This window comes from Cetorhinus maximus, chromosome 8, assembly GCF_964194155.1.
Source record: "Cetorhinus maximus chromosome 8, sCetMax3.hap1.1, whole genome shotgun sequence".
NCBI classification, from domain to species: domain Eukaryota; kingdom Metazoa; phylum Chordata; class Chondrichthyes; order Lamniformes; family Cetorhinidae; genus Cetorhinus; species Cetorhinus maximus.
In genome coordinates this window covers 63,699,254-63,715,138 of record NC_135886.1, presented here as the reverse complement: position 1 = coordinate 63,715,138, position 15,885 = coordinate 63,699,254, and the positions used below count along the sequence as shown (strand labels likewise).

The 15,885-nt window shown below is 46.4% G+C and overlaps 1 protein-coding gene across 1 annotated transcript in view; it reads left to right on the top strand.

Moving 5' to 3' along the window:
• The window catches only part of LOC144683194 (FERM domain-containing protein 7-like), a 62,414-nt gene that overhangs the window by 45,536 nt on the left and 993 nt on the right, over positions 1-15,885 (top strand). The window contains exons 7-11 of the mRNA XM_078546153.1: positions 1,977-2,124; positions 12,389-12,484; positions 12,578-12,744; positions 13,576-13,644; positions 14,480-14,543. Coding sequence (XP_078402279.1) covers positions 1,977-2,124; positions 12,389-12,484; positions 12,578-12,744; positions 13,576-13,644; positions 14,480-14,543 — 544 coding nt within the window. The remainder of the gene's footprint in view (positions 1-1,976; positions 2,125-12,388; positions 12,485-12,577; positions 12,745-13,575; positions 13,645-14,479; positions 14,544-15,885) is intronic.

Genomic DNA, 15,885 nt, shown 5'->3' with positions numbered 1-15,885 from the left:
TGCGTGAAGAGTGCCTGGCAAAGTCATTGATCATTAGAAGGTCACTAAACAATTGGAAAAGGTTGTATTTTATTTATTTACTTTTACATATTTAGGTCTGACACAAGGAGAAATTTCTTCACTCAATATCTTTAAAATTCTCTGCCCCAGAAAGCTGTGGATGCTCAGTCGCTGAGTTGTTCAAAACTGAGATCGATAAATTTATGGACACAAAAGGAGTCAAGGGACATGGGGATAGGGCGGAAGATGGAATTGAGGTAGAAGTTTAGCAATGATATTATTGAATAGCAGAGCAGGCTCAAGGGACTATGTGGCCTAATCTTGCTCTTGTTTTTAATAAATGTCTTATTTATATTTGGTGAGAAAGAATGCAGGGGTCAGTTCATGTGTCTCTATTAATTGCAGAGAAAAGATAGCAAGCTTTCCTACAAGATGTAGAAAGTGGGGCATAAAAAAATCAACAGGCCCAACCAATGTCATCCTATTGACCTTGGGCATCCCCACTGCCCCCACCCCCTCCAGCGCTGGTAACAACAACTACCAGAGAAGGAAGAATCCAGAATGAAAAATATGGGAACCATTTTAGGCTAGTGCAAAGGAGGATGGTTGTGATTGTTCGAGGTCAATTATCTCAGTCCCAGGGCACTGCTGCAGGAGTTCCTCAGGTAGTGCCCTAGGCCCAACCATCTTCAGCTGCTTCATCAATGACCTTCCCTCCATCTTAAGGTCAGAAGTGAAGTTGCTTACCCAGCAATAACTTGCTTATTAATGTTCAGTTTGGGTTCTGCCAGGGCCATTCAGCTCCTGACCTCATTACAACTTTGGCCCAAACATGGACAAAAGGGTTGAAGTCAAGAGGTGAGGTGACAGTGACTGCCCTTGACATCAAGGCAGCATTTGACCGAGTGTGACATTTTTCACATGAGGCTTTAAACCAAAGTCCCATCTGGCTGCTCGGGTGGATGTAAAAATCCCCTGACACTATTTTGAAGGAGAGCAGGGCTCCCCGGTGTCCTGGCCAGTATTTATCCCTCAATCAACATCATTAAAACAGATTATCTGGTCTTTATCACACTGCTGATTGCAGGAAATTGGCTTCCACAATTTGTACATTACAACAGTGACTACACTTCAGAAGCACGTCATTGGCTGTAAAGTGCTTTGAGGCATCCAGTGGTCATGAAAAGTGCTATAAAAATGCAAGTCTTTCTTAGCTTTCTTTTTAAACATTCGCTCCCTCCTCCATCAATACACATACCATATGCAAGATGCACTGCAGCAACTCGCCAAACCTCTTCAACAGCACCTCCCAAACTTAAAAACTCTACCATGTAGAGGAACAAAGGCAGCAGATGCATGGGAACAGCACCAGCTGCAAGTTGCCCCCCCAAATCATACACCATCCTGACTTGGAACTATATCGCTGTTCCTTCAGTGTTGCTGGGTCAAAATCCTGGAAATAATTCCCGAACAGCACTGTGGGTGTACCTATAGCAGATGAACTGCAGCCATTCTAGAAGGCGGCTCACCACCACAACCTTCTCAAGGGCAATTAGGGATGGGCAATAAATTCTGGCCTTGCCAGTGATGCTCACACCTCAAGAACGAAAGACACTTGCCTGTCACCTTCACACAGTTGCAGTGGCTCAGGAAGAAGGCCCAGCATCATCTTTTTAAGGCCGAAACTATGAATGTATAATAAGTGCTGGCTTTGCTAATCACAGCTACATCCAAGAATGCAATTGTAAAAACTCCTCCCTACCTCACTAAAATGGTCTTATCCTGTAGGTCACTAGACCACTAACACACAGAATGGACTTAGTCTGAAATTTAATGTGAAATGGTAATAACATTCAAAGCAATTATTTTGGGCTGAATATCCTATTTGATGTTGAGTCCATAAAGAAAGGATTCTTGTAAGGTTTACTGGGGTACTTTGCTCATAGTTGATGAATAAACCTTTGACCTTTGCACAGTGGGCTGACATCAGCGGAATCTGAAACTCACCTCCTGGACACAGCTCGGAAGTTGGAGATGTATGGCATCAGACTTCATCCAGCCAATGATGGAGAAGGAACACAAATCAATCTGGCTGTTTTACACATGGGCATTTTTGTCTTTCAGGTGTGTTGTGAAGAGGTATCACATCACAGGCTGCATCGCATGTAGCTGGATTTGGTGTAGAATTATAACAACGGGAAGAATTTTCCGGTTGGCAAACGGGGGTGGGGCCCACTCGCCAATGCGTAAAATAATGCTCGGTGACGTTGGATGGGCGCCCCGACGTCACCATGCGTTATTTAGATTGTCAGTTCGGCGGGCATGCAGTCGTGTTGTCTGCGTGCCCACCAAACTGTCGAAGGCCTGTAAAGGCCATTAAGAAAGTAATTAAAGTGGTTAAGAATGCTACCCATCCAACCAGGCAGGTAAAGAGCCCAGGCGGCCTTTGAATTTTTCATGAAACCTCATCCACGGGCGGGATGAGGTTTCATGAAGGGTTTATTAATTAAATTAAAATTTTTGAAAAAATTAATGCACATGTAACAGTTTCACATGAGGGGACATGTCCTTAAAATTTTATTTTTCCTTTATTAAATTTTTCAGAACTTAGCTAATCTCCCTAAGGCACCTCAGGGAATCCCCCTCCCGCCCATTCAGGGAGCGTTCAGTGTGACGCTGAACGGGCCTTAATTGGCCAACCCATGTAAAATGGCGGCACGCACCCGATTGGGAGCGCCAATCGGGTTCACGCTCGCTCCCGCCTGTCCCCACACAACCCCCCTGACGGGGGGAATATTCAGCCCAACATCTTTAGTAATAACGCTCAGTTTTTGTCTTTCCAGGCAGCGTTGTGTTTGTTGCTGGGTTTATTTGATGGGTGGTGCCTGGCATGCGCTGAGGCATGTGCACGCACAAAGAACTAGAGCACATGATGCATGTGCAGCTGCCGATGGTTAGAGTTGGTGGATATGGGGGAGCGGCTCGTGAAGAACAAAAGCAGTGGAAGTTAAGGAGAGCACAACCACCGAGTTACCCTGGATGGAGAGATTGTTTCTCTGAGGGGTGGGATGCAACTGCTGGGAGTGATAGAGATGGAAAGAGTGGGATAGGGTTGGCATGGGATGGTTGGAATGGCTTGGGAGGGGTGGCATGAGAGGCGTGGATAAGATGATGAAATTTGTTAAGCATAGTGAAGTGGTAGGGACAACTATTTGATACAACTTATTACTTGAAAGTTATTTGTTACAACTGGGATGGGAGGAATGTACAGTTGATCTAGCCCCACTACTCTGCAGGTCATACCATTAGTTTGAAAGTTTAATTCACTCACCAAAATGGCCAATTATTTATCTTTGCTACTGTTAGACCTGGGACAAAAGAAATTTTAATTAGGCTTCTTTCAATTATCTCATAATGATTGATTGCTGATAAAACAAAATCTCTTCTTTAAGTTGCAAGAACTAGTTAACACACAATTGTAATCTGGAAGTATAACTATCTATATACACACACACGCATAACAAAGCGATAGGGCAATTGAAGAGTAGACTTCATGTGAAAAAAGTATAAAGTCCAATGCTGTCGATCTGGAGCACCCTTATGTGAAGGCAGATCACTAGCCCCAGTAGAGAGCTTGAGGTTCTCACCAACAGAGCTTTGGCGTGGAGGAAAATAGAGACGGATCAATCCTTCTCATCACAGCCACTTGGGTTTCCAAATACAGACAAGTTCCACTGAGATGAGGATTCTTAGCTGAACTGAAATTTTAAAAAGTCCAAAGCTTAGAGCTCATCCCTGTCATTTTATTTCCAGTAAATCACTAGCCGTTGGCTTTTAACCAGTTTTTTTCTATTGATTAAAATAATTGCAGTGCAAACAAACAAACAGCTCTCCCGCATCAAATACCATGATTGCACAATGTTCAGCACCATTCGCAACTCATCAGATACTGAAATAGTCCATGTTCAAATGCAGCAAGACCTGGACAATATCCAACCTTGGGCTGACAAGTTGGAAGTACCATTTGTGCCACTCAAATGCCAGGCAATGACACCATCTCCAAAAAATGAGAATCTAACCATCGCCCCTTGACACTCAATGGCATTACCATCATTGAATCTCCCACTATCAACATCCTGAGGGTTACCATTGACCAGAAACTGAATCAGACCAGCCATACAAATACTGTGGCTAAAAGAGCTGGTCAGAGGCCCAGAATCCTGTTGGGAATAACTCACTTCCTGACTCCCCAAAGCCTGTCATACGAACATACGAATTAGGAGCAGGAGTAGACCACTCAGCCCCTCGAGCCTGCTCCGCCATTCAATAAGATCATAGCTGATCTGACTGTAACCTCAACCCCACATTCCTGCATACCCCCGATAGCCTTTCACCCCTTTGTTAATCAAGAATCTAACTAGTTCTGCCTTCAAAATATTCAAAGACTCTGCTTCCACCAGCTTTTGAGGAAGAGAGTTCCAAAGACTCACTACCCTCAGAGAACAAAATTCTCCTCATCTCATTCTTAAATGAGCGACCCTTTATTTTAAACAGTGACCCAGTTCTAGATTCTCCCACAAGAGGAAACACCTTCTCCACATCCACCCTATATAGGCCCCTCAGGACCTTAAAGGTTTCAATTAAGTCGTTGCTTAATCTGCTAAGTTCCAGTGGATACAAGCCTAACCTGTCTGGCCTTTCCTCATAAGACAACCCAACCATTCCTGCTATTAGTCTAGTAAACCTTCCCTGAACTATTTCTAATGCATTTACATCTTTCTTTAAATAAAGAGACCAGCACTGTACTCAATACTCCAGATGTGGTCTCACCAATGCACTATACAACTGAAGCATAACTTCCCTAATTTTGTAATCAATTCCCCTCACAATAAATGATAACATTCTATTAGCTTTCCTAATTACCTGCTGTACCCGCACACTAGCCTTTTGTGATTCATGCACTAGGATACCCAGCTCCCTCTGAATCTCAGAGCTCTGCAATCTCTCACCATTTAGATAATAAGCTTCTTTTTCAATCTTTCTGCCAAAATGAATGATTTCACATTTGCCCACATTATACTCCATTTGCCAGATCTTTGCCCACTCATTTAACCTATCCATGTCACTTTGTAGACTCCTTACGTCCTCTTCACAATTTACTTTCCTACCTATCTTTGTCATCAGCAAATTTAGCAGCCATTCCTTCAGTCCCTCCATCCAAGTCATTTATATAAATTGTAAAAAGTTGAGGCCCCAGCATTGATCCCTGTGACACACCACTTGTCACATCCTGCCAACCAGAAAAAGACCCATTTATGCCAAATCTCTGCTCCCTGTTAGCTAGCCAATCTTCTACCCATACCAATATGTTAATCCCTGCACAATGAGCTTTTATTTTCTGCCACCATCTATAAGGCACAAGTCAGGAATGTGATGGAATACTTTCCACTTGCCTGGATGGTGCAGCTCCAACAACACACAAGAAGCTCAACACCATCCAGGAGAAAGCAGTCCACTTGTTTGGCAGCCTATCCACAAACATTCACTCCCTCCACCACCGACGAACAGTGGCAGCAGTGTGTACAATCTACAAGATGCACTGCAGGAATTCACCAAGGCTCCTTAGATAGCACCTTCCAAACCCACATCTGCTACCATCTAGAAGGACAAGGGCAGCAGATACATGGGAAGACCACCACTTGGAAGTTCCCCCCCAAGCCATTCACCATCCTGACTTGGAAATATATCGCCGTTCCTTCACTGTCAGTGAGTCAAAGTCCTGGAACTTCCTTCCTAACAGCACTGTTGGTGTACCCACCTTCTCAAGGGCAATTAGGGATGGGCAATAAATGCTGGCCCAGCCAGAGACACCCACATCCCATGAATGAATAAAATAAAATGTAACTTTTCCCAGAGTGAGAAGTTTAGATTCTGTTTGGGCAGAATTTTCTGGCTGACGGGGGGGTCGGAGCAGGAGCGGGCATGGGCGGGCGTAGACCCGATCGCCGCCCGAGGTTGGATCCGTGCCGCCATTTTACACGGACGGGCCAATTAAGGCCCGCCCAACATGAATCATGGTTCCCGAGGACAGCGGGAGTGGGTGGGCGGCGGCGGGATTGCAATGACCACTGGGTCCAATGGCAACCCGGCGGCCTGTTTTAAAAAGTTGCTGCAGCCTTTCCAAGGCTGTGAATCATGGCCAGTGGAAGGGCTCCCCAGAGCGCTGCTGGTGAGCAGGCCAGGCAGGAGGGTAGGGCACGGGGGGGCACTGTGTCCCTTGTTTTTCTGATGATTGCCTTGCTGCCCTCCTCGAGGAGGTGGCAGCAAGGCGGGAGGTCCTCGCACCTGAGGATGGGAGGAGCAGCCCCTCCCAAATGACCAAACGTGCCTGGGAGGAGGTGGCGGAGGTGATGAGCTCCCACGACATGGTGCGGCGCACCTGGATCCAGTGCCACAAGCGCTTCAACGACCTGTTGCGCTCAGGAAGGGTGAGGACAATGTTGGCATTGCTCACTTAACCCAGCAGGTAGGCTTTTCCCCTGGTGCCTCCCCCACCCAAGTCTGAGTGTAGTGGCTGCAGTGAATCATTGACGACATGTGTCCTTCGCTGGGTGGGCCAGCAGATATTGCCCAGGCCGAGGTCACCCTGAGAGGGTGGTGAAGAGATGGGTTCTGCCCCCGCAGCATGTGGTACACTGAGACTCACATTGCTACTTTAGGGACAACCTGGGGGAGATGAACCTAGGCGCAGTGCTGGAACTCCATGACATGTCCAAGTCAGGGTGATGACATGCTGGGAGAGGAGCTTCAAAGTGGCGTTGGCGCTGATCGATCCGCTGTCCTCTGCGCTCCATGTGCTTGCGCCTCCTTGCTATGGAAGGTTAGGCCGTATGGTGCCAAATGTGATGTAGGCAGCATTTGGCCAAGGGGTTGGGGGTGTGGGGTCAGGCCTAGCATCTTTGTGTGAGTGTTCGGCAGCAGCGGGGTAAGGAGGCACTGGAGGTCTGCAATGTACCTCTCTGGTTGGGGTGGGCCGTCCGCGAAGAGAATCCAGGTACAAGTAGCACTAATCAATGCTCTTCTCTCCTTTTCAGGAGAAGAATGCACATAATGCCGACAAGCGGATGAGGACTGGCAGCGGTCCGGCACAGTTGGCGATTCTCAGCCGCTTTGAGCAGGAGGCCCTTGATTTGGAGAGGCGCCATGTGCCCACATCCACCGGTATCAGTGAGGCTAGGGTGCCATGGGCAGGTATGTATGCCCAGCAGTGAGGTCACCATTGTTTTCCCAGTGTTCAGTGATTGAAGTTTGCAACATGGCTTGACCATTGCTTATGGAAGAATGAGTGCATAATGATCCAGGGGACAGGGATGTACATTGACATTGTCTCCACGTCAACTGATCCACTGTCCTTGTTCTTCCTTTCAGCATCAGCGGAGTAGGGCCTGGGGAAGGAGCAGCAGAGGTCCCCTCTCACATCTGAGGGCCCTGAAGTCTCACCAGCGTCACACCATCTCTGCCAGGCAGTCATCAGAGCAGATACTAGCATCTCGGTGGGAATTAGAACATTGGCTAGTGTCCCGGGGCACAGCGACGAAGGCACTTCACAGTCGCTGGAGGAGCTGGCAGAGACAGAGAGTGCCCATGGTGCCAGCAGGCCAAGGACTGCAGGGGACCAGGCACATGCTCAGTCGGTGCCAGCTGATGTGTCTCTGGAGTCGTCCGCGACGCAGCAAGCACAGGAACCATGGCCGGGTGTGCGGGAGCATCTGGGTGTAATACATGAGGCTATGCTTGGCTTGGTCTCCGTTGTGGAGGAGTCTACGCGGACTATCGCCGAAGCAATGATCCTCATGGCCGAGGGCCATGCGTCCTCCATGGAGAGAGTGGTGACTCTCGTGGAGAGGCTACTCCAGGAGACCCATCAGGGCTTCCTGGGGATGCGCTCAGACCAGCAAGCCCTCACATTGGCATTGACCTCAACTGGTTAGTGCCAGTGTGGGAGATGGTCTGGGCGCCAAGTTTCCCAGCTTGGTGCCCATCCATTCACGATGAGCAGGGAGGTCCGAAGCGACCTCACGTCAGTGCAGCAGCTGTCTTTCATCTCTGCGGGCTCCTCTCAGGGCGCTCCGGATGACGGTGGCAGCTCCTCCGCCCCCCCCTGCCAGTGACCATTGCATCCGGTGAGGCTGTAACGACTGAGGAGATGCCAGATGTGGAAATGGCCGCTCCCTCCCAGGCAGGGCCAGCACAGGATCCATGGGCCAGAGGACGGCCGCCAAGGTCATCAAGGCCAACAGGACAGCAGAGTGAGCAGGCTGTCTCAGATGCCACTCCCAGCGAGGGGGCAGCACCAAGATGTAGCACCCAAAAACGTAAACATAAGGCACCTTAGGCACACCACGGGCTTATTACTGGTGCTTTTGTGTTGGCCCGCATTGAGGTCTTTATGAGTTGGTGTGATGTTTAAAACCTTTGTCATTTTGTTTCATTAAGTTTCTTTGTTTGTAATATTAAATTCAGACATGTCACCATGGCTGAGGGTGCCTCTTCTGTTCTGCAGGCGGATGGTTTCCAAAAATGTAATGAGTGTTTCATGGGGCATTCAGCTTTATTAACAATAACCTTAATTAATGTTCCTTTCCAGGCAGATTTTGCACTTAGGTATCAAGTATGGAGCCTACAGCCCAGGCTTGTCCTGGAGGTCCATATGTGGTTGTAGTAGCTGGAGGTTCATTGGGTGAAAGCCTCTCGGGTGTCCCTGTCTCCCTCGAGTATGCCCGGGTCAGCGTCTACCCCCTCAGCATTTCCTTGTGCATGCTCATCTTCGGACTCGGACTCACTGCTGGACTCATCGTGTGCAGCTGCAGCCACTGCGTCGACATCTTCATCGTCCACTGCGTCCCCCCTTTCCAGCGCAAGATTGTGGAGAGCGCAGCATGCAACCACTATCAGCGACACACGATCTGGGGGTTACTGGAGTGCGCCCCCTGAGTGGTCCAGGCATCAGAAGCGCATCTTGAGAAGACCAATGGCTCTCTCCACCACAGCCCTTGTGAAGATGTGGCACCTATTGTACCGCTGCTCCGCTTCTGCTCTTGGATGACAGAGAGGTCATGAGCTACCTTCTGAGGGATCGCCCTTGTCACCCAGCAGCCAACCATCCAGCCGGGCTGGAGCACTGAAGAGACCCGGCACCTGGGAGTGTCTCAGGATGTAGGCGTCGTGGGAGCTGCCTGGGTACCTTGCACAGACTTGTAGAATCAGCATCCTGTGGTCACACACTATCTGCACGTTCATGGAGTGGAAGCCCTTCCTGTTGATGAAGGAACCGGGCTCACCTGCTGGCGCCTTGATGGCCACATGTGTGCAGCCTATAGCACCCTGGACATGGGGGAAGCCAGCAATCGCCGCAAAGCCTCTGGCTCGCTGTGTCTGGCTTGCATGGTCCCAGCGGGAGTAGATGAAGGCCAATGCACGCCTGAACAGAGTGTCTGTAACCTGCTTGACACAAGTGTGGACAGCTGATTGGGAGATACCGCAAAGATCACCCACTGAACCCTGGAAGGAGCCAGAGGCATAGAGGTTGAGGGCAGCTGTGACCTTCAGAGGCACTGGCATGGGGTGTCCACCCACACAGACCGTGGAGATCTCAGGCCCAATCATCTGACAGATATAGCTGACTGCCTCCCTTGAGAGGCGGAGCCTCCTTTGACACTGCACCTCAGACATATTGAGGTAGCTGCTTCGCCGCCTGTATACCCTGGCAGCAAGATAGTGGCGTCTTCTGTGGTCCCTTCTGCCTTGGACTGCCTCTTGGCCCTGCACCCCTTGTGCCTGCGCCTGTCCTCCCAAAGGTGGCTCTCCTGGAGGCTGAATGTGCACTCCTGGCCTCTTCCCGCTTCTAGCCCTCCCTTCCTCCTCAGAGGAGGTGCCTCCAGTGAAGAGTTCAGCTCCCATTCCCAGGCTAAGGGAAGGCTTCCTGAAACCTGCAGGCACAGAAAAAATAACTCACTGCAGAGTGCTGACCTTAGTCCAGGCCAAGCAGCTGGTATGCGTTTTGAAGTATTGCAGCTCACACAGGCAAATGTCAGTAACTTTGAAAAATCAATATTTGACAGAGCACACTCACGACCCCACTGAGCCCGTGGATGAGGTTTATACGAATGTGTCCTACCCGCCCGCCCGAAGATCGCACGGGCGCCAAAAAATCGCCGTTGATTGGTGAGTCAAGTGCCTTAAGTGGCCTGTTAATTAATGGCGGGTGGGCATCAGAGATCAACGCGCACCCGCCCAACAAAATATCGCGATGGCACGCGGTGACATCGGGACGCTCGCCCGACTTCACCGCACGTCATTTTACTTGCCAACGGGAAAATTCTGCCCTTAAAGTTTTTCGCAAAAGAATAACTCAAAATCCTATATTTAAAGAAGTACTATTTCAATAAAGATTAGACTGAAAATGTTTTGTGGGTCTTTGCGGGCTTAAAATATTCCACACAGGATCCATATTGATACTGGATCTATACCAATACAGTAACCATATTGATGCAGAAATTGTATTGATGCAGGAACCTACCGGAATTTTGACTGAAACAGGAATCAAAGACATATGGTAACAGCATTGATAGAAGAACCATATTTATAGAGGAATGATAGAGATACAGCAACTGTATGCAAACTATATACATTATTAAGTATACATAGGTCAAAATACAGGAACTGTATGGTACACGAGTTGCCATGGATACACAAACTGTATGAGTACACAAACTATACAAATATGTCAAACTCTAATGAAAGGGTTTTGGGGAGTTCCTCACATAAAGTTCCTCAGATAAATTCTCTGGTTGGAGTGTCATTATTGTTACCATAGAACATCACTGCAGTCGATGTTACTGTGTTAGTGTCCAGCTTCATTGTAGAAAGCTGCTTTGCTATTCTGTGCATTGGTAGCCAAGGATACCGAATCACAATTTTCAAGAAAAACGGATGGAATAATGGGATTTGATCCTAAAAACTGGCAAAGATCTTAGAATCCAATGAAAAAAGAAAATGTAATTTAGCTTCTTGTAAAGTGATGGGACTAATATTAAATATAGGAGTGAGCCCCAAAACATCATAGAGTCCTAGGTAATAAATAAAGCCTAGGTCATGGGGGCAACGGTAGTATAGTGGTAATGTCTCTAGACTAGTAATCCAGAGACTGAGGCTCATGTTCTGGGGACATGGGTTCAAATCCAAACATAGCAGCTTGTGGAGTTTGAATTCAATTAATACATCTGGAGTATAAAGCTGCTCTTTGTACTATAACAACTAAAGCCTCATCTGATTTACTAACCTGCTATCCTTACCTGGTCTGGCCTACATGTGACTCCAGACTAATAGCAATGAACTGCCCTCTGAGCAAGCCACTTAGTCCAAGGGCAATTAGGGATGGGCAACCAATGCTGGTCTTGCCTGTAACACCCACATCCTATTGAAGCGGGGTGGGGGAAAACCTTTTTGACTTATTCAGCTGCCATGAACCAGTGGAACAGATGGCTTCACATTCCAGCCCTACAACACACTGAGAACTTTGTGCATCTCCAATTCCAGCCTCTTGTGTAACCCTACTTTCTTCACTTCACCATTGGCAGCTATGTCTTAGATGCTAGAAATCTTTTCTCCTGTTCAACACTCTCTCCCCCTTTTAAGAGTGCATAAAATCTACCTCTTTGACCAAGTGTTTGGTCACGTATATATTATAAAGGATGTGATTGCACTAGAGAGGGTGCACAGAGATTTACCAGGATGTTGCCTGGGCTGGAGAGTTTTAGTTATGAGGAGAGATTGGATAGACTGGGGTTATTTTCCCTGGAGCAGAGGAGATTGAGGGGGGAACATGATTGAGGTGTATAAAATTATGAGGAGCATAGATAGGGTAGACAGGAAGGAACTTTTCCCCTTGGTGGAGGGATCAGTAACCAGGGGGCATAGATTTAAGGTAAGGGGCAGGAGGTTTAGAGGGGATGTGAGGAAGAATTTTTTCACCAGAGGGTGGTGGGAATCTGGAATTCAGTGCCTGAAAGGGTGGTAGAGGCAGAAACCCTCATAACATTTAAGAAATATTTGGATGTGCATTTGCAATGGCACGGCACACAAGGCTCTGGGCCTAATGCTCAAAAATGTGATTAGGATAGTTAGGTACTTGTTTGACCAGTGCAGACTCGATGGGCTGAAGGGCCTTTTTCTGTGCTGTAGACCCCTATGACTCTATGACCATATTATTATTCTGATTACACTCCTGTTAAGCACCCTGGGATGTTTTACTACATTAAAGGCACCTTCCAAATGAAGTTGTTGTTGATGTGACAGGAATAATATCAAATGACTACTCTCATTCCAGGGCAAAACGAAGATCAATACGTTCAACTGGGCCAAAATACGCAAGCTGAGTTTTAAGAAGAGGCATTTCTTTATCAAGCTCCATTCTAACATTTTTGTAAGGCTTTCTTCTACTTCCATCAATACATGAGATTAATGTGCATCAAGTGATTCTTTGTCTGCTAATATGTCCTGTCTCCAAAAATGCCAGACCACCTCGTGCAAGGACTCCTTGGAATTCCTGATGGCAAGCCGTAATACATGCAAGCACTTCTGGAAGACTTGCGTTGAGTATCATGCCTTCTTTAGGCTCCCTGAGGAACCCAGATCGAAGCCTAAGCCCATATTTTACAGTAAAGGATCCTGCTTCCGGTACAGGTATTGTGGAGAGGTCTCCCTAGGGATATTGCTCTTCATTGCACAAAAATATCATTTTAATCATTGGGGTTAAATTCAACTATTCAGGAACAAATATCATCTTATAGTATCAGACACTTTTCAATGAGTGGTACTCTTGCCCCTAAGTCAGAAGGTAGTTGATTCAAGCCCCACTCTCAAGAATTGGGCACATAATGTTATATATTTTATATCTTGGATCTATGCAGAGATGACAATAGTTTTTATGTCGATAATTGGATTTATTCACAGTTATTTAAAATGTCCACTCCATGCTTCAGTTCTGGCTTCCTGCTCTTTCTACAGTTTATTAACTTTTCTCTGAGTCTGCACCTAAGTTTAACTAATCAAGCACAGTGAGCATCAATAGTAAACACACTCACATAATCAAACACAAAACAACTGAACTATTGAACATATTATAGGTTGACACTTCAATGCAGTACTGAGGGATTGCTACATATCAGAGATGACATCTTTCAGATTAGATGTTAAGCCAAAGCTCCATCTGCCCTCTCAAGGTGAACGCAAAAGATCCCATGGCACGATTTTGAGGAAGAGCAGAGAAGCTCTCTCCTCTCCTGGCCAATATTTTCCCCTCAAGCAGCATCACTAAGACAGATTATTACCACATTTCTGTGGTATCTTTCTGTGTACAAATTGGCTACTACATTTGCTGCAGTGCAACAGTGGCTACATTTCAAAAGTACAGAAAGGGGTTTTGAAACATCCTGAGGCCATCAAAGGTGATATATATATATATATATATATGTGTAAGTTCCTTCTCTCTTTAACTTTTAACTGTTGTTTCAGTGGAAGAACTCAGAAACAACTGGTTGAGTATCTGAGCAAGGGAGATTTCAAGAAGGTGCCATTTGAAAGGTAATATTCAAGAGATTGTGATTGCAAAACTCAAGGCCATTTAAACTTCCACCTTTTTTCTTACATAATATTACATCGAGTCAAGACCACAAAAATAACCCAATTAGTCCAACAAATCAATGCTCCACATGAACCTTAGTTCATCTAACCCCTATCAGCATATCCTTCTATTCCTTTCTCCCTCATGTACCTAGCTAGCTTCCCTTAAAGCCACCTATGCTATTCAACTACTCCATGTGATAGCGAGTTCCACTTCTCACCACTCCATGACTGGTATCCGTTTCACTTCACATTACACTAGTTCATCTACTTTAATCTTTTACATACATAGCAGTTCTTAAATATGAGAATTGTCAGTTCACCTTGAGTCAGAAGGTTGTGGGCTCAAGAATCAAGCACTTTATCTAAACTGACAGTGCAGGACTGATGGATTCAGAAGCATGCTCTCTCAGATAAAATGTTAAATGAAGGCATGCTCACCTGCTCAGGGGAAGGTAGAAGATCACTTTGCAAGCATTCTGGCCAACATTTATCCCTAACCAAAAACAGACTAGTCACTTAACTCAACTTCTCACCTCTGAGTCAGAGAACTTTGTGATCAAACCCTATTCCAAAACCTGAGCACATAATCCAGGCTGACGCTCCAGTAGTACCGAGGGAGTGCTGCACTGTCAAAGGTGCATCTTTCAGATGAGATAATAAACAGAAGCCCTGTCTGCCCCCTCAGGTGGACATAAAAGATCTCACGGTACTATTTTGAAGAAGAGGGGAGTGATATTCAAACAAGTGCTGTGACTTTATGGCAATGAATTGTTCTTCCATTGATGCTTTTCAGGAGGCCATGTAACGTACAGTCTGAGGAAGATTCATCAGTAACAGGCCTCGAGCTGGGGAGACAGGTTAGTGAAGGAAACGCTCTAAGACGTATGCACTGCCTGGGAGAGTGGTGGAGGCGGGTTGCCTCACATCCTTTAAAAAGTAACTGGATGAGCACTTGGCATGTCATAACATTCAAGGCTTTGGGCCAAGTGCTGGTAAATAGGATTAGGTAGGTAGGTCAGGTGTTTCTCACATGTCGGTGCAGACTCGATGGGCTGAAGGGCCTCTTCTGCACTGTAAGATTCTGTGATTCTGTTCTCAATTGTCTGTTGTATTAATAAAGACTGCTTCCAAAAGCATGACAGGAAGATCAAATACTCAGATAAGATACCAAAGATTTGAGTTTCTGCTTGGGTGGGGTGGACAGAGTCTCCCAGTCATGCACTGTAATTTCAGCACAAGACTGGTGGAAACCACAAAAAGGATCTGGAGTTTCCTCCTTGGGCACAATCCAGAAATTAGACCCAAAAATACAAAAAATGTTGCCCTCATTTTGCCAAAGCCAAGTCACACTCAAGAACTCCCCATTCTCAACAGAATGCACCCAATTTTGCCAAGTGAGCGTAAGTCAGGAAAACAAGGGGACAGCAAACCCAGGCAAATATTCCTTCTTTGAGTCTGTGCAGGTACAGCATTGTCTAAGAAGCTGCAATTCAAGAAAGCGTTTCCATTTTTCAAAGTGAACTGTAATGGTGTCAGAAACAGAAAATACAAAGAGGATCTTTCTTTCAAATAAAACTCAAAAGTTGCAATTGAAAGACCAGAAAAAACAAATTTATTTTCTTCCCTGCTGTGCCTATAAATCGGGCGGCAGTGTTGCAAAGTCCTTGAGGAAGTGCAATTGGAGGGTGCTTGTGTTTGGGAGTTGGGGGTGTGACCAGTTGTGTGGGCAGAAATTCTATCAGCTGGAAGGTTTGATGGATGGATGTCTAATATCGAGAAGTCTTGGGTGTACTGTAGTTACGAGTGTACCTCACTTACGCCCAAAAGTGTCCCGTCTTTTAAAACCATGTAATTGGTTTGTGTCCAGTTTACAGATGTTTCTGGCGCAAATGTGGACAGTACCCCAGCCCTATGTAATCTTGAGATCGGTGACTTAAATATTAAGGTGTTGTTGACTTCTTGGAACAGTCGTAGTTACTGGGCTAGATCGTGACATTGTGCAATATTGTAAATGGGTGATAGTGAGTCAGCAGCTCACTTTACATCTCTCCCGATTTTTAATTTCCATTGAACAGGCTGCCAACTCACTGTTTGCCATTTGCATTAACACACAAAGTCAATATCTACCCAACTGCGGCATGAGTCTCCAATCATCCCACTTCATTGAAAATCTCTGAAGCATTGAATTATGCCTTCTCT